At 39.4% G+C, this 19,826-nt stretch overlaps 1 protein-coding gene across 5 annotated transcripts in view; it reads right to left on the reverse strand.

Annotated features, from left to right (window-relative positions):
- Window positions 1-382: 382 nt before the first annotated feature.
- slc26a5 (solute carrier family 26 member 5) overlaps window positions 383-19,826 on the reverse strand; it is a 46,947-nt gene continuing 27,503 nt past the window's right edge. For 4 of the 5 annotated variants that reach the window (XM_068005007.1, XM_068005006.1, XM_068005004.1 and 1 more), the window contains 9 exons: window positions 17,917-17,994; window positions 15,291-15,386; window positions 10,885-10,991; window positions 8,892-8,961; window positions 8,672-8,764; window positions 8,431-8,541; window positions 6,362-6,589; window positions 4,305-4,359; window positions 383-3,342 (listed from right to left, as the gene is read on the reverse strand). In XM_068005007.1, coding sequence (XP_067861108.1) covers window positions 3,206-3,342; window positions 4,305-4,359; window positions 6,362-6,589; window positions 8,431-8,541; window positions 8,672-8,764; window positions 8,892-8,961; window positions 10,885-10,991; window positions 15,291-15,386; window positions 17,917-17,994 — 975 coding nt within the window. In that variant the 3' untranslated portion in view covers window positions 383-3,205. Of the gene's footprint in view, window positions 3,343-4,304; window positions 4,360-6,361; window positions 6,590-8,430; window positions 8,542-8,671; window positions 8,765-8,891; window positions 8,962-10,884; window positions 10,992-15,290; window positions 15,387-17,916; window positions 17,995-19,826 lie in introns of those variants that run through there. The other variant, XR_010967079.1, reaches the window with a different exon arrangement.

Genomic DNA, 19,826 nt, shown 5'->3' on the forward strand with positions numbered 1-19,826 from the left:
CAGGGTGTGAGGACGTGATGGGCCCCTGTAGTGGTGGTGCGGAGGAGGAGGAGGAGGAGGAGGAGGAGTGTTGAGTGCAGCGAAATACCAGGGTTCAGTTGTGTCTTTATCCACAGGTGTTCATGGAGCTGGAGTCTACAGCAATGACATTGTGGGCAAGGAGGGAGCTAGTCACAATTACTGTAGAAAGACAAACTGACAAATTTCTCTCTCTCCTGTCCTGTCTGGCATTGCCAAACTTTATTTGCATTGTACAGAAACCTCTTTGGCTGCTGGTAAACACTTAATTGTTCTAATTGCCAATGAGACTCCTTACAAGCAGCACAAATATAATTGCTATTACATGACAGAAGAATAGGAAAGATCACGATTAGTGTAGGCCTCTGATTGTACGGAAATATTTTTATTACATGTAAATAATTGACATTTTTTCATACGTGATAGATAACAGATTGTATTTCTTTATAGTTTAGAAAAATATCAATTTTAGGATTTCTGAAACCACCTTGGTTATTATATACAGAAGTCTGGTAGTGATCAGGAACACTCATTAGGTAAAAGTTAACTAAATTATACCTGATTTTCAGCTGAGACATTAAACGGAGATCCTGTGGATGTAAAGTATTTTTTGGCATTATTCTAAAAAGATCATAGAGTTCTCATCTCCTGGCCAATACATTTCCCTTGGCAAAATCATTAAAAAAACAGATTAACTAGTCATTCATCTTATTTGCTTTGTGTGCAATCTTGCAGTGTACAAATTGACTTTTGCAGTTGTCTGAATAATGTGACTAACTTCAAAGTGATTCACTGGTTGTTAGGCTGCTCAACATCCTACAAATTCTTTTTTAAAAAAAAGTCAGGAGCAGGAATAACAAAGCTCCAGCAAGTGCTCTCTCCATTCAATCTGTCCACAAAGAAAGAGATATTGCAGCCAAAGACCTAGCCGCATTCTGAGCAGTCAGGAGAAATGCAAAGACTGGCATAATAGCCTCTCCCGTGACAGGCTGCGCTGTAGCTGTCCTTGAAGCTGCCATTCTTTCCAAGGCTGACTGTATACTTTCTAGGCCATGCACAAGAACCACACACATGCAGGTTGTTTGACTTCAACCATCTTTTACTCCAAAAACACTCTTCTTTATAGAGTGATGCTTGGGATTGTGGACATAAGCAGATGTCCCACCCTGCTGTACTTCATTGGGTCATTGCTATGGAAAGGAAGTAGAAGCACTGGCATAATGCATTGTTTGTGACAGTGTTGGGGGGGGGGGGGGGTGGTGGAATATAGGATTTTTAAAAAAATTATAATTTTATGTCACACATTAAACAAGATGTGATCTCTTTCTTTACCAGTTCAAGTATATTTACATTGTAAGCTTTGGGACAAAGAACTTGATCCTTCATTGGAACAGCAGTGAAATCTAAAAATCCATTACAGTATCTGGACTGGATCCATTATTCATGTAAAACTTATCTGGTAGTAACAGTGACATTGATGTCTTGGCCCTCTGAAACCAGCTTCTGGTGAAAGGTTGCATCCTGTGCCATAGATAAGAATTAAAAATATTTTTTAAGGGAACACAAACCTTATATTCTTTCTGCACTGTCTATAAAAAGTTATTTCCTTGCTAGTTCTGGCAATTATTTTACTTTCTTGCTTCACTGCATAGAAGCAATGAGTCATTAACTTTTCTGAAAATTGCTGGGCTTAAAGTACTGTACAAAATGTTCTGTGGTTTACAAAGCTGCTGATAGGTGCCTGCTTACCTGGCAAATGTGTCAGGACTTTTTAAGCCAGGATTTTAGAAAAGCCTCCAAAGATCAGAAATTACCCTGAATGACTCAAACTACTGCATAAGTGAGAACCTGAAGGCAAGCTACAAGCCTCATGCATAATTGAGTCTGGTATGTTTCAGAAAAAGTAGTCTCCATTACTAATTACTTTCTCTGCACCAGAAAGCACATTCCACCACAGACAGCATAGCAAGTTGTAAGACTGCCTGATCTAACATGGCTGCCTGATCCAACATTGAGCATTATACATCTATTGGTAATGCCTCACTGGGTTAAACTGGCCACACTAGTTTGTCAGACCCTTTACACTTTGTCATTATTCTCTGCTATAATTTCACTAGTCAAGTGCCTACACCGATATCTACATCATTGGCATTATCCAGCTTCAACAAGATAAAAAAAATCTGGTTCCAACAAAACAACTACCAAATATTTGTATGACGATTGCTTCTCCTCCTTCAAAAGAAAATTGGCCAGTACCAAAAATATTGATGTTGAGGCTGGAGCAAGTAATGCTTTGTCATTCTCCACTCAGTAGTTTGGTGCTTTTCCTAAGCACTAGCTATTGATGAGGATTTAGAGTCACTAAAGACACCACTCACAAGCTCATGTTAAACACCACTTCCAACTGGAATCTCACCAAGACGTCAATGAAAGGCACAGTAATGGTGGCCAAATTCATCAATTAAATGTACACTGTATCTTGAATGCTGTATTTATAAAGAAGGGCAATAATCAAAGTTAATAGTTTCAAACTGTATTTAAAAAAGTAACAGCTGCCCACTGGCAGTGTATGTACCAGTGTGCTGCACCATGGTAATAGAATGGTGGTCCCACTCGAGTCTCCACACACTGACAGGAACGGGAATGGTGGTGGCAGCAGTATTTTTTTTTTTTTTTTTTAAAAAAGGCCAGTTACTCCATTTAGCTTAGATGCTATTTCTCAAGTGGAGGTAAAGACCCATCAGCAGCTTGGGAGGGGGGTGGGGTGGGAGGCTTATGTGTAAACACAATAAAAAGGGGCAAGTTTAGAAAAAATAATAATTTCACCGAGATAAACTTTATATACAGAGATACAAAGTTTATATACATATGAAAGTAACTTCAGAAAATAGTTCAGAGAAAATTTGGTTACTCACAGCTACCAGGCACTACAGGATTTTTCTCAATTAATTCTTACCACACTGTATAAAAGTTAAAATCCATAAATCTGGCACAAATGCTTAAACTGGTCTTGATGGGTTCATTTTCCTCCAATATACTTGAAAAAGCTACGATTCTTGAAAATGGAGATATTATCTGCAGTGGCAATTTTTTTTTTAACTTGCCAGATGATGTCTGCTTCAAGACTGAAGTACTGCAATGTGAAGGCTTTTACTTCAACAAGACAGCCAATTCAAGAGGAAGAGGTTTATATGGAGGAGGCTTCTCCAGAAGATACTTTATTCTGGCAGTGAAGTACAGCATCATGTACACTATGAAATAGACGATCCCTTGTAATCGATTTCTCAAAAAATTCCAAACTATTCAGATCTGCCACAACGGACCCTGCCAATAAAATAAAATACATTAAAATGCAAGGCTTTTTAAAATTTCTGTTTGGGTTTTTCAAAAATTAAAATAATGCAGGGGTCTAAACATAAAAAGGCACAATTTGTAAGCAGAGTAGGCTAGGTGATAACAGTAGAACTTGTATACATTAAGTCCAATTACCTATACTAGTTATGATTCAAACTTTAGTTATTAAGTTGTTTTACATGGGTAACCTAATCTTGAATAAGACATTGCAATTCTATAGAAAAACAGTTTTCAATAACATTTGTTGCTATTTTCATGAATACCCATAAATTCTAAACAGATACATCAGCCAATTTGTTTTACTGCCATGTTAACTTTGAGATGTGTGCACATTTTCAGGAGAGAATGGACAAAAAAAAAGTTATTGAATTAATTTGTCACTGGTATTCCACAAAATTTAGATTTTTGGATACTAAAACTAAAAAACCAAGTAGTATATCAAACAGGATTATATTAAAGTAAGCTTGGATTCTTCCAAATAAAAAGGCAACAGTAATATTTGTGCAGCCATCATACTTTCCAAAGTGGTTTTTACAAAGACATCATCTATTATTGGTCCAGTGATCTGGATGCTCATTTTCTGGAACATTATACCTTCTCCTCAGGGTCTTTGGTTTGAGGCCAGCCTAGACTGCAGCAATCAAAGTCTCCTGTCTCCCTCATTTGAACCCAAACTGAAATGGTCAGTTTCAAACCAATTCTTAACAGACGTGGGTCCCAACACAAAATATCCACAAGATGTAGGAAATATATGCATACTGGTGCAGCAGGGTGTACGCATCTGGAGTTAAGGATAAGGTCCATTGTTGGGATAAAAGCAGAAATCTGGTAATGGTTGATATGGAAACTAAACACCCAGAACCAAAGTGTATTCCACACCCTAGCACAAGTTTGACATTCCAACTTCTCTTTCCAGACACCATTACACTTACCATTGCACCCAGCTATGACGACACTGATGCCAATTTCTTCATATTTCTTCACTATCTGAAAAAGTAACATTAAAAAGAAACAAAAAAAGTCAATCAAGGTTAAATACTGGCTTGAGTTGAGATCTTATCCATTAAACAGGATCTTAAAAAGCTCCCACTCCCTATCAAGGCTCACTCATAGAGTGACTACCTGGGCAAGGTACTAGAGGTCACCCATTGCCTATTGAAACAATAAAAAGATGATTTATGGACTAAGCAAGGAAGAATGATGGGTACCATCTTCCAGGTTCTTGAAAATCAGAGGAATTTTCTGAGTTTGGGGGGGGGGGGGGGGGCATAAAAGCAAACTACTGAATTGTAATGAACCATAAACATAAAAATGTAAGAAATAGGAGGAGGAGTAGGCCATATGGCCCCTCAAGCCTGCTCTGCCATTCAATGAGATCATGGATGATCATCTACTTCAATTCCACTTTCCCGCCCTATCCCCATATTCACTTAGCTACTCCCTATCAAGGCACACTGCAACCTCCTCCAGTCCTACAACCCTCAGATCTTTGCGCTCCTCTAATTCTGGCCTGTTGCACATCCCCGATTGGCGGCCGTGCCTTCAGCTACCTAGGCGCTATGCCTTAAAGTTGCTCGTTAAGTAAAGCCACTGCATTCACTTCATAGTGTGTTCAGCTTGGCTCAGCGGTAGCACTCTTTCCCGAGTCAGAAGATCATGGGTTTTTTAGCCCCACTGCATGACCTGAACACATAATATAGAATCACCCTAGTAATTATAACATGGAAACAGGGCATTCAGCCCTCTCTGTATTAGTGTTTAACCTCCACACTAGCAAGGAAGATCCCATATTCAGTACGTATGAGATAGCTCATCTGCTGCTGAAACCTTCATCGTGCCTTTGTTACCTCCAGACTTGACTATCCCAATGCTCTCCTGGCTCATCTCCCATCTTCCACCCTCCATAAACTTGAGCTCATCCAAACTCTGCTGCCCGTATCCTAAATCACACCAAGTCCCGTTCACCCATCACCCCAGCGCTTGCAGACCTACATTGGCTCCTAGTCCAGCAACGCCTGAATTTTGAAATTCCCATCTTTGTTTTCAAATCCCTCCATATCTCTAACCTCCTCCAGCCGTACAACCCTCCGAGATCTCTACATTCGTCTAATTCTAGCCTCTTGCGCATCCCCAATTGGTGGTCGTGCCTTCAGCTGACTAGGCCCTATGTTCTGTCATTCCCTCTCTAAACCTCGCCACATCTCTACCTCTCCTCCTTTAAGACGCTCCTTAAAACCTACTTCTCTAACCAAGCTTTTGGTCACCTGTCCTGATATCTCCTTATGTGGCTCGGTGTCAAATTTTGTTTGATAACGCTCCAGTGAAGCTCCTTGGGACGTTTTACTACGTTAAAAGATGCTATATAAAATGCAAGTTGTTGTAGAATCAGGAAAGCAATTATTTGCTTCAAGCTCCAAATGAGATTGCAGGTTTGTGGGCAGTTTTTAACATTGTGGTTTCACTAGACTATGGAGGGCTAAAATAAAGCAGAGTTATTGTTCCTCATTATCCAGCTGTGATGGTCCAATCAACCAGCTCAACACGCATTGTTGAGATTCATTCATCAGAGATACTTAAGGGCTACCACCACCCTACAATGAGAGAGATAATGAAATTGAATTTTTTTTTTTTAAAAGCTGCTCATGTGTAATTAAGCACTTAACAAAATTTCAAAAATAAATTTTATAAAATAAAATAATTAGCAATGATGCATATAAATACCCCGGTAAGATGCATTGGCAAGTGAAAAATAGGTGGAGGTCATCATGCTGGACTACTTACTATGGTCAGTTTTCTTACCCAAAAAGAAAAAAAAACTTGATATAGGTAAAAGCTTTAACAAGATTTGAAAAGCAAAGTCTAAAACCACTCAAATTTATGTTATGACATCCAGTTGATCACTGGGAAATATCAGATTCTGTACAAATTTAAAAATTCCTCAAAGTCAGGGAATATTAGCATAAACCCCATCAAGATGATTAACACTTACCATTTTAAGCATTTTTGCTCCAACAGAGTCTACAAAATTTACTGGGTTGAAATCCAGAATTAAAGAATGCGTGTCAGTTACTGATGTGACAAACGTTGCTAGTTCTTCATCATAGTTTGCATCGAATTCCATAGTATCTGGGACACTAGAAATTCCATTCTGAATCTCTTCATTTGGAACTTCTTCAGATACTACCTCATGTTTTGCAACCACTTTTGAAGCTTTTCTCTGTAGAGTAAGGCAAAGATAGATTGAGAAACCACATAATATATAGGAACAGGAGTAGGCCATTTAGCCCCTCGAGATCTAGATCCGTGGAGATCTGCAGCCATGTTATGCAGAGCAGTCATCATTGAGTCGATTTGTTGGAGCATTCGTCTTGACCATGTTACTGTCAATGAGGTTGCTGCTGAGAAGCTCTAATTTTTTGGGAGTATGAATGAGATTAGCGGGAAAAAGAGCATAGGTAAAGTTTTGCATTCTGTTGGCATCGCTGAATTGTAATTTTGACTCTAGGTGTATACAATATCCTGGGAGCCACGTCAATAGTGTGACATGTTCTAGTGAGTGCATTTAGTGTAGTGCTCCATTAGCCGGCCATTAGTACATTCCATTCAATGAGATCATGGCTGATCTGTGACCTAACTCCATATCCCTCAAGACCTTTGGTTACCTGAGAGGAACTAATTACAGTGCAGAAAAGCAGCATAGGTTCTTAACAAAATCAGATTTTTTTTTTGAAAAGGCTGGATGAATATCTGTTGAGAAAAGAACTGAAGATAACAAGGATAGTGGCATAAGGTGATCACCCAGCCAGTCAGCCAGTGCATAGGGAGCAATGGCTTGATCCCTGCTGTCAGAGGGAAGAACTATGAGACACAATTTGATGAGCTCAGAGTCTTCAGCCTAAGAGACTTTTACAGTGGACCCTAAAAGATATTTTACAGGAGGATGAATGTAAATCCAAAACATTATTATTTTAATTTACTGTGTTCACACCAGGGCAGCAGGACAAGAGGGCACAGGGCAAATTTAGGTCAGATGCCCAGAAAGTATCTCTTTCTTGAGCAGGTGATCAATAGCTGGAAATTGGTTTCTAGGAATGTGGGTTGTAGCCAGTTGTTAGACTAATTTCAGAAACAGACTGATGCTGCAACAGGAAAATGGTGGACGTTGGAATTTTAGACAGATGACATCTAATGGGTTGTGGGACCTTCATTCTAACACAATTTATATGTTTGACTTACTAAATTTCCTGCTTTGCTTATGCTGTTCTCTCCTGATTGTACTGTCCTCATCATGCATGTAACTACAACAAATTATAAAGTGAGCATACATTAACACAATCTCTAGTACAACACATGTAATGTACTATTGGCCAACTAATCGAACACCACACTAAATGCACTCGCTAAAACACGCGTCACTATTGACATGTGGCTCCCAGGATATTGTATACACAAAATTACAGTTCAGCGATGCAAACAGAATGCAAAACTTTACCTATACTCACATTTTTTCCAGCTAATCTCATTCATCCTCCCAAAAAATTAAAGAGCTTCTCAGTAGCAACCTCTAACAGTAATACGGTCAAGACGAATGCTCCAACACATCGACTCAATGATGACCACTCTGCATGACATGGCTACAGATCCCCACAGATCTAGATCTCAGCTGTGCCATCCAGATGTGGCAGTAAATGGAAGCAAAGCACTTCTTCACAGAAGGGGGAAAAAATTGCATGCTTCAGCTACAACCACACCCCTTAGCAGCTGCATTGAGATTGAGAGAAAAATAAAGACCTCTGGAAAAAAAAAGATAAATGACACTGCTGCAACCTGAATTTATACCATAATGCAGGGGGAAAAGCAAAATGGTTCCCAGCGGATACAGGGGTGTTGTAAGTGGAGTGCATTCTCTTCCACGAAATGCTGGTCAGTAGGACTGGGCAGCATTTGGAACAGAACACAGACAGATACTTCACATTTAAATCTCTTACCAGTTACTTTCCTCCTTTCCAAAGCTAAATACTTGAAACAGAAGAAATGTCATACTATATTTATGTTTACCAATTTTAGGCAAGCTTTTAATTTCACTCCCTCTGTTTTCTTAGCTTTTTGTTTATTTTTTGCTCCAAGTTTTTTCTTTGCCGATAGGATTGCAGCTGGATCTATTTCAGTCTGAAAATGTGCAAAGGAAATAGTTTAAGATTTTTAAAAAAAATTTTAAAAAGATATTAACCACTTGTAAAATACTGAACATTACATGATTTTCTGAAAAAGACTTAAATGCAAACTTTGCATTGCTCACCTTTTTCTGCAAAGCACTCACATACATGTCACTGTTTGCAAAGTAAATTGAGGCATTTGATTGGAATATCTTTATTCCAGGGATTTCCTGTACCTAGAATATAAACATTTTCCACCATATTAAAGACTATTGAAGAGTGGCTGGCCAAGCAAATCAACAACTCAAATCTACTTTACAATTCACCCAAAAGCAAACTACCAGTGAGACACTGGGTTCTCACCTCCTCATAAGCCTCTACGTCCCAGTAGATATCTGTATTAGGTATCTGACCAAGAATTCTGTATTTAGGACTGCAAAAAGAATTTGGATTTACTGTTACGTTAGTTAAAAAAATACATTAGCATTTTGTTGCTTCGGTAGGTCAGGATTATCATTTACAAAGATATGGTTTGAAAATTTATTTCCTAAAACCTGTAAACAAAATACACTCCAAAACAGAACCTGTTACTGGTGAAGACAGATTTTTTTTTTAAACTGTTGAAACAACAGTGCAACATTAAGCTCTTGAAAGGTCCAAACTAATTTAATGCTTCTGCTGAGTGACAAGCTGTGTTTTTTTTTTAAAAAGAACATTTGATTTACATTTAGAGCATTACAACAGGTTTGAACAGTTCCCAAATTATGTTGTCACCTACCACAGCACTTCCCAGTTTAATAATGATGTGGAGATGCCGGTGATGGACTGGGGTTGACAATTGTAAACAATTTTACAACACCAAGTTATAGTCCAGCAATTTTATTTTAAATTCACAGGCTTTCGGAGGCTTCCTCCTTCCTCCTTCGTCATTTTCACATCGTTCACCTGACGAAGGAGGAAGCCTCCGAAAGCTTGTGAATTTAAAATAAAATTGCTGGACTATAACTTGGTGTTGTAAAATTGTTTACAGTTTAATAATGGATAGCCTTGTGAATGATCGCTCAGTGGTGGCGAGCAAGTTTTGGTGTTAGGGCCTTTGCTCTTTATTACCTATATTAATGACCTAGATGAAGGTGTTGAGGGAATGATCTGCACATTTGTGGATGTCATGAAGATTTGTGCAAGTGTTAGGGTCTGGAGGAGACTAAACAACTACAAGCAGATCTCTATGTGTTGGGGGAATGGGTAATTTACTTAGATAAGTGCAGCGTAATGCATGTGGGCAGGACCAACACTAAACAAGGAACAGAACTGTGGTGAAAGAAAAAGATCTTAGTATCATATTTCATAACTCTAAAGGTTCACAACCACTGCAGAGAAGCTGCAGCTAAAGCAAAAAGGGTACTGGGCTACATTCACAGGACTATTCATTACAAAGCAAAACCTACTATTTTGTCATTGTATGAGACCTTGGATAGGCCTCATTCACAAAAATTATTCAAAGTTTAAACACTTCAGCTACCCAAACAGGCTTAAGGAGCTGGGTCTATACACGCAGAGAAGAGTAGACTCAGGGGCAATTTGAGGTATTAAAATAATGAATGGACTAGATTGTGTGCACAGACAAATTATTTCAATTTGATAGTTTGGTGGGGACCAGGGTTCATGCATAAAAATTACACAAGGGAAGAAATAGGTTAGATATTAGGCAGTTCTTCTTTTCCCACAGAATAGTAGATCTGTGGAATAAGTTGCTGGCTTGTGTGGTGAGAGCTGATTCACTATGTACCCTCAAGAGAGCTGGCTGAGGCAGAGATCACATCATCCAATTAATATAAAAGTTAGGGTCCATATGGTCTTTTGGATTAGTTTTGATAGCCTGTGGAGATCAGAGAGGAAGTTTCCAGATTTCTCCCCCGCCCCCCCCAATTGGTCATGGGTTTTTGATCTGGTTTTGCCCCTGTCCTGGGAGACTACACGGCACCTAGTGGGTAGGGAGTCTCTTGACCTGATGCGTAAAAGAATCACAACTGTACGAGACAGTCTAAATGGACCACTTAGTTTTTTCCTAGCTGACATTTTATGCGCGCAATGCACATTGGGATAGATATTCCAACCAGAAATGGAGGACACTTACTGCAAAGCCTTCTGTTTAATGGCCCAGCAGAATTACGGCAATATGTCCATTGTATACATAGTTCAAGTGAGAAATCAAGACTGGGTTCTAACTAAATGACCATGCACCATCACTAAAAGAGAAACTACACCAAAGGGTGCACTAGTAAAATACACATTTCAAAAGGCAAAGAAACAGTTATCAGCCAGCAAGCCAAAAGAACATTTTTCCGTATCTAACCTTTGTGTTCTGTAAACAACTGCAATAATGGCAAATGCCACTGCAACCATGAGTCCATAGTCCAATCCCAAAAGAAGAGAGGCTGTAAATGCCACAATCCACATTGCCTAAGTCAGAAAAATATGTAATCAGTACAAAAAATACACAATAGTTTATATGCTGAAAAATGAATGGTGGCAAGGTTTGTTGGTCCGTCAATATGCTGCACCAGGGGTGAAAGGGCATGGGTTGACATACACAGTGTGGCCCGAATGCCAGCCATATTGTTAGGGAGGAGGTGTACACCAGAGGCTGGGCATTTTCTTGCAGAAAGGGAAGGAAACCCAGGCTGTTGTCATGCAGTCAACACAAACACATAGGCAGGCCTGGTAACAGGGCATATGCCTGCTTTATTAGACTGGGAGTAACACGTGCCATTGACGGATCTAAAAATAAAATTAACATACCAGAATTACATTTTAAAAACCTGCAGGAGGTTATGTCCAAATCGATGTTAAAATTACATATCCAAATGTTCTATAATTTTTTTTTATATACTAAATTATACAAAATATACATGACAGTAGACCCACTGGTCTGCTTGAACTGTCTGGGTAATGCTTTGAAAAGATTCTACCCTTCCATTATATCGTTTGCAAGTAGAACGCGCATTATAGAGTGAAACCCATATCTAACGAACACCAAAATACCATCCCAAAAACTTCATTATATGCACAGTTTCATTAACATAACACTCTACTGTAACAATGTCAACCAGTTGATTAAACTCCTCTCTAGTCATGCCCACATGAAGCTGCAGATTTTCCAGCGCAGTAGATTCTTAAACGGTTACTAGCCAATCTCCCATGGCATTGCTTACTGTGAGCCAGAAGTTATGTCAAAGACGACTGCGGTTAGGGTGCACATCGGGCATGATTTTAAAATGGGAAAAATGGGTGGGTTAGGGGCAGGAAAAGTTTTTTTAAAAATCTAAAACCCACCCACTTCCAGTTTTAATGGAGGCGGGAGACCAACCAACCCGCTCTCAGGAGGTGAGTCAGTCAGTAAAAGCTTTCAAGGAGGCTGCAGGCCGCCATTTTTGCAAATTTCTTTGTTTTTAATTTCTGGGGGCCAAGATTGCCAGGCATTCTACTTCGTGCCACGAGGAGGCAGCGAGAAGGCCCGAAACTGCAGGTAAGCGCCTTTATAGCACTCTGTGGGTCCAGAGAAGTGCTTCTCCCAGGCCCAAGAAGCCTACCAGCGACCCTACAAACGCGATCGACCAACCCCCCCACGCTCTCCGACCACCGAACCCCCCCACCCCCGATGTCGTAAGGAGGTCCGGGAAAGCCGTACTTCCGGGAAACCCGTACATCTGGGTTTCCCCATCAGGAATTCCACCCCCCTACCCCTTTCCCAGCTCCCTGATAAATCATACCCATTATTCAAAGAATTTGGGAAGAAGTACCTGAGACAGTGAAGCATGTATTGGTCTTTCCTCGGATAAATAAATTTATTCAGAACCTCACTTCAAACTTGAATAATGATATGGTGCTTTTAGAACTTACCCCCTGTTTACACAGTTTTTTTGTCTAGTTTTTGAGTTGAGATAAATAAAACTGCAGTTAGTGTAATTTTCCAAAAATTTTTGGAAGTGAGAATTGTAGCAAGGACTGTAGAGTGGGACAGTTTACATCCTATTCAAATAAAGAGAAACAGATAATGGAGGAAATTATAGGCCAATTAATTTTAATCTCTGTTGTGGGTAAACTTGGAGTCCATTATACAGAATCAAATTAGAAATTAGTTTAATAGAGGGTTATTAGAATATGCAATGCTTAATTAGAATATGCAATGCTTAATCATTTGAAAGGAATTGGATAAGTATTTCAGAAGGAAAAATATAAAACTATATAGGGAAAGAGCAGATAAGTGAGATTGCAGTGCATTGCTTCAGTTGAAGAACCAACACCAGCATAAGCAAAATGGTTTGTTTCTGTGCTGTGAATTCTATGATTCTAGTTATTCTGTCTCAAAACGTGCTGATTTCACCAATGTTTTAAACAGTTCTCCAGAATTTTTCAGCCCCTGCACTCACACTGATCACTGATTCTTCAGTCACTGATAAATATTAGAAGTCATCAGAGCATTGGAATTGATTTCAAATTGAATTTGGAAAAGATGAACATAGGATACCAAAAAAAAATGCAATCTCTTGCACTTGCTAATGATAAGCAACTTTATTTTGTTTGCATCAGATCAATGCACACCTTTGATTTCTTCCATCTAGCCACAGTGTTGTCCTTAAAAGTGAGTTCCACCCACTTAAAAAAAAAGCTGGTTTCACCATCGTTAGAAGTTTTCAGGTACATAGTCATGAAGGTAGGAAAACAGGACATAAAAAAAGCACACAGAATCCTGGGCTTTATAAATAGAGGCATAAGAGGACAAAAGCAATTAAGTTCTGCTCATCCTTTATAAATCACTGGTTAGGCCTCAGCTGGAGAATGTGTCCAATTCTGGGCACCACACTTTGGGAAGGAGATTTACCAGGGATGAGAGTCTTCAGGTTTGTGGAAAGACTAGAAGCTGGGATTTTTCTCCTTTGAGCAGAGAAGGTTCAGGGGAGATTTAAAACAGCTGATCAAAACGATGAAGGGTTTTGATAAAGTAGATAGGGATAACCTGTTTCCACTGGCAAGAAGGTCAATAGACAGAGGGCACAGAGTTAAGATAATTGGCAAAAGAACGGGGCGGGGGGGGGGGGGGGGGGGGAAGAATTTTTTTTAAATCGCAGCGAATTGATGAGCTGGAATGCAGTGCCTGAAATGGATGATGGAAGCAGATTCAATAGTAACTTTCAGAAGGGAATTGGATAAATACTTGAAAAAGGAATATTTTGCAGGGCTATGGGACTATATAGGATAACTCTTTTAAAGAGCCGGCACAGGCGTGCTAGCCGAATGGCCTCCTTCTGTGCTGTAAGGTTCTATGACAGTTGTTGACCAATGAAAGACAGAATGGTGGGGAAATATTTTCATTGGCCAGATGGTGTCCTGATCAACAGGAGGCTTCGACAGTAACATTTTCAGTGGCCAATGGTGCATTGCAAAACACCCAGTTTCCGGAACAGACCATAGCAGAAGTGCACATTATACTATTCGCTAAATGTATGCAATTTTTAACATTCAAATGTATTCAATTAAAAGTGAGACACTGAAATTTGTGCAATACAGGTGGGGACTTCTAAGTTGCAACCAGAGCCGTATTGTAGTAGTTTGGAATCAGCAGAATTCAAACTAGTGTCTCTGAACATTATTCTTTCAAAGAGAAAAACATCTACTTGAAAGTCTTTTTTAAACTAAACTACAGCATCTGATGTTATTGACTGTTTAACCAAGTTCTTATGTTTCTTTAAGGCTTATAGTGCACAGCACAGAATGGATACTCAAATGGAGAAATGCCTCAGACTTGGGTGCATCATTGTAGATTACTACAATTGTTTCACGATCTTGCAGAATCCTAGAAGCATATCACTACAACCATGCTGTATTTTTCCTCAGGTTAGAAAACAGAGGACTGCTTTTCAGTCACATTACTCCCAAGTTCACAATTAGTTTTAGAAAAAAAAATCAATTCCAAAATGTGTCAAAAAATAAAATTAGAAGCTACAGTATATTTCCATGAAATCATATACTGTAACTTTGGGGGGTGGGGGGGAAAGAGGAATGAGTTATCTTTGGTTATAGGCTAGATTGCAATATTGGTCACTAGGTGATATCATTGCTATATTTCAATAAGCCAACCAGTCCTGAGAAATTTACAATGAAAAATTTTAATTAGACAATACAATGTCAACCTTTCCTCTTATCAATTCTGCAAAGGACACCTGTCTTCAAATTTAAAGAAATATGATGCGCAGATTGGTATATATAATTTGTACATTGTCCTATCTAATTACCAAAGGTGAAGGGCAAAGTCACCTTTCTTTAATGGTTATGGAGTTCTAACTTAAACTAGTTAGGGCACAACACTAAACTGCTGATAACATGGTACAAAATTGGCAATAAAATGCCATAGAACTTCCTGTGTTGGAGAATTGCCTCTACACCATTTCTGTTTCTGGGTTTGGGAGTTCATGGGAATTTATTTTGCATCTAATCCCAGGCTAACTACACCTGGAATGGCCAGTTGCAAAAGATGAAATAAAATCTCATTGTAACTCATTCTTTCAGATGACCTCTAAACTGTGCAACTTATCACTGCTTCTTGATTTACTGCATCTTCCCTTACACTTCTCAATCCTGATAGTGTCCTGCGGTATAGGTCCTGGCCTTTCAAAAAGAAATCCAATACTGATATCCCTCACGTCGATAAGCTCAACAATAGCACGCTTTCTATTGACCGTACATATTTGGAATACTTACGAGTTCAGGTTTGCTGATTCGCCAGAGAAAAGGTATATCCAGGAACTGCTTAAATATTCCTTTCAGGTTCACCATCACAATTGCAGCTAGAACAGTCTACAAGAAATAATTGAGTTCTAAAGCAGGAAGTCTGAGAATGCTGCAAGTTGGTTTTACATTAAGCAAGAAACCACCACCACCAATATCTAAGCCGTTCTAAATTACTTTTCATACACTGATACAATTTAGATTACATAAAACAATTATAAAATACCACAGTTTAATAGCAAGTCCAGTCAAAATTCAACACAAATCACATGGTGTGTAAAGTGATATTTTAAATTCAGAGAATTTAATTATAATATCCAAAACTCTGCTGCCTGTATCCTAACTCGTACCAAGTCCCGTTCACCCACCTACATTGGCTCCTGGTCCGCAAATATCTCAATTTTAAAATTCTCGTCCTCTTTCAAATCCCCCCATGGGATCTCCCCTCCCTATCTCTGTAACCTCCTCCAGTCCTAGAAACGTCTGAGATCTCTGCGCTCCTCCAATTCTGGCCTCTTGCGCATCCACCATTGGCGGCAGCTGAAGGCACTGCCTAGGCCCAAGCTCTGGAATTCTCTCCCTAAACCTCTCTGCATTTCTGTCACTCTCTCCTCCTTCAAGCCACTCCTTAAAACCTACCTTTTTGACCAAACTTTTGGTCACCTGTCCTAATCCCTCACGTGGCTTGGTGTCTTGTTTGATAACACTCCTGTAAAGCACCTTGGGACGTTTTACTATGTTAAAAAGGTAAATGCATGATGTTATTATATACATTCTTAGTTGTTTATTCTCCTCCTCTCCCTCTCTTTCTCCCACTACATCCTAAAACATCTAGCAGCTATGCAGATTTCTAGTATGGTTACCCCACATACAGTTGGCTTCATGTTCAAGTTTTTATAAACCAACGCTTGTGTATTATGACAAATTTAGTTTTTTTTTTATGATGGATTATCATTGAACTTTGCTAGCTGTGGGTCTTGGTACAAAATGACTAAACATTTTTGCCCTGGCCCATGATTTGCTTTCCAAAACACAATTGACTATGGGGTCAATTTTAACAGGTGGTGAGATTGGTGAATGGGAGACCTGAACCAGGCAACGCACCCGGAAGGAAACAAGGTGCAGTTGTTAAAAAATCAGAACTTGTCAGCCCCCCGCCTGAATCCACTACCTAACCGGTGCGCGGGAGCAGGATTTCAGGCAGCAGGCCGCCGCCAGGGACCAGCGAGAACATTCCCCATCACAATGGTAAGATTTTGTTTTTGGGGGGGGGGGGGGGGGGGGCGGGTGAAAGGAGGTAGGTAGGGCAGTGGAGGCCCAAGGTTTCCTTGTGGGGCCTGGAGGAGAATTCTTGTTCCCCCTGGCGCACAAAAAAAATAAATAATTGAAGACATTTATCTTGCTGGGCCTGTTCTGGCCCTTGATCCAGCTCCTGGCTAGGAAGCCACCACTGCCCCTCCACTCAGGCCTGAGGTTAATAATGCAATCGGAAGCTGATGCCATCGGAGCCCAATCTGCATATTTAAAGAAGGACCCCGCCAACTTTGGGCGGATGTCCTTGCTGCCTGCAATTTAAAATTGCAGTCAACCAGATCAGGCAGGAAGTCAGTGACTCCACTCTGTTTTAACTGCCCTCCCCATGTGGTTTCCACCAGGCGGAGGCAATTAAAATCCCCCCCTCCCGGTCAAGTAGATGGTCATAAAATGCCACCATATTTTCTCAATTCCAAAATAGCAAATCATGGACTGTGATATCAAATAGGTGCAATGGCAATCCATAAATAGGCTAATAGAGATCAGAAGTAGATCTTGCATTGATGATGTTGAATTTTCAAGCAATATACTTCCTAAAATCTGTCATAAACCTGTACTGACAAATTTAGGAGCGATGTCAGGAACCTATTCCCGAATGGAATCCACTGCTGGGTAAAGTAGTGAAGGCAAAAATTGGGGTCAATTAACAATTGGATTCTGTGGTTTGAGGGGGGGGGGGGCAGGGCAGGAGGGGCACATTTACTTAAGAGTTGCTATATACACAGATACTGGTACAACAGGACAGAATCATCTCAGTATATCCAGCAATTAAAACATTAATTTCACTTTCATCATGATTACAACTAATATAACCAACAAAATATTAGTTAATTCTAAAACAAAGGGTCTGGTAACGCTGCAAGTTGTTTTTACCTAAAGGGAAAGGAACCTCAATCTGCAGCATGGAAGCCCTTCTGAATTACTTTAACCACTGGGTTAAAAGGAGAAAAATCAGACCAAGTAATGCTCTAGATCATTAACCTTTGCAAAAGGTGCATGTACAAACACTGGGGAAGGACAGGATCAGATTCAGCAGTGATGCTGTTTCCAGTCAAATAGCCTGCCAACATTCATTGCTAAGGTTTACACATGAAGAGTGTCTATATAGGTAAATTACTGGAGAGCAACAAGTGCCAGTAGAGTCATTCTGTGGAGTCAAGGCATTCAGGAGAGGGGAAGAAAATTTGGGGGTGGGGAGAGGAGAAAGGGAATTTTTTTTTAAAAAATGGACATTTTAGCAAAGTTACAAATATAAGAATAAAGAACACTCTAATCTTAGACGTACCTGAGGTAAAGGTTCAAAGAGATAACCTAATGCAACAATGAACAACAACACAACAAGGGCAGATAATCCTCCAGCAATCTACAAAAACAAAATAAAGCAAATTTACCAAACAGCACTGGAAATCTTAAAGATTTTTTTTTCTCTTGTTCCTGTACTTTCTCCCCTCCCAACATTAATCAGGATTCACAGTGTAATTAGGTGACTGGCTTCTAAGGCTCTACAATGACCCCTCTGTAATGACTGCTAGAAAGCATACAAGAATAGTCTCAAGTAACTCCCTTTCACAAGGATAATGAAGAAAAAAATTGAAGGGAAAAAGCTAGAGAATTACAAAGTCAGGGTTACAGTGTCTATATGTGAATTTACAAAGCATTAAAAACATTGGAGGTAATAGAGGCACTAATTAGAATAAAGGGCCATAATGTTATAGACTAAATGGAAACTTGACTTCAGCTGGTACATGACTGGGAACTAAATACTTCTGATTATAAAATTTTCAGGAGATTTAGAAGGATAAGGGGAGGGGTGGCCTTGCTATTTGACAGCGATGCTCAGACAGTCTATCAGGGTTGAGAAAAGGCATATGTTACCATATTGGGAGTACTGAATCTTGGGAATGAATAGAGGATGAGATTTGTAGACAATTTAGAGGTTTGTGGTTGTAATCATAGGAGTTTAACTATCTTAACAGTAGACTGGGATAAAAAAAAATCTAGTCAATATTAATAGCAATTCTTAGAATGCATAGAGGACTCTTTTCTTTAAGAGTATGTTTATGTCCAACAAGGAAGGCTACAATGCCAGATCTGTTTCTGGGTAACAAAGCAGGACAAGAATCTTAAGGTAGGAGAACATTTGGAAAATAGTGAGCATAGACTAATTAGGTTCATATAGAAAATAAAGAAAATTGGGACTTGAAGATAAAGGTCGGACTGGAAATTGTCTATTTTCAGTCGTATGAAAGGGGCCCTAGCTCAGATTAAATGGTTGGAAAAAAATGTATGATCGAACAGTAGGACATATTTAAATATGAGATGGACAAGGTACAGACTAAATTTTTTATTAGGAGTAAAGAGGGTATGTTAAAGATTGTAGTTCTAGAGAAATTAGAGCAAAAAAAAGAGGGTTAATGGAAGGGTCAGAATATAAAAGTATCAAAAGGAAGCAAAATGGAAAAGAAAGAATATTCAAAGAATAGGTGGGATCACTTAGAAATGAAGGAGGCCATCTTGCAATTGAGTGGCACTGATACTTAGTATTCTGCCTCAGTTTCTTGAGGATGAAATTGGGACTAAACAAAAAGTACCTGAGGGAGAGACACTACTAGAGATATCTAAATGGGAACTATTATATAAAAAAGGAAAATACTGGACTAAGTGTGGAAAAGCCACCAGGCCCACATGGAATGCATCCCAGAAAATTAGTGCCTCTGCTGCCCAACTTTCCTCTATCAGTATTTTTCAAAATAGCTTGGAAATGGGAATTGTGCCAAAAGGACATTACACCCCTACCCAAGAAAATGAATAAGCTGGAAATTATTGGCCAGTTCGTCTTACTTCAATATGGCTAATCAGGGACAATCAGCATGGATCTGTTAAGTGCATGTTATGCTTGACTAATTGGATTGAATTTGCAGTGGATATTGGACATATGGATTTTCAGAAGCTGTTTGATGAGATACACAAGAAACTTGTGACAAAAATTAATAGTATTAATGGGAATGAAGCCACATGGACAGAGAAGTGGCTAAGGGATTGAAAACAAAGTAGGATTAAGATATTTTGGGGATTGGCAGTATTTGGGTAGTGGCATGCCAGAACCTCTTGTTTCCCCATTATATAAATGATGTGGGACGTCAGCACAAGAGGAGTATTATCAAAGTTTGTTCATGAATTGAAGGCATGGCAAAC

The sequence above is a fragment of the Heptranchias perlo genome, chromosome 24, assembly GCF_035084215.1.
Source record: "Heptranchias perlo isolate sHepPer1 chromosome 24, sHepPer1.hap1, whole genome shotgun sequence".
NCBI lineage: Eukaryota > Metazoa > Chordata > Chondrichthyes > Hexanchiformes > Hexanchidae > Heptranchias > Heptranchias perlo.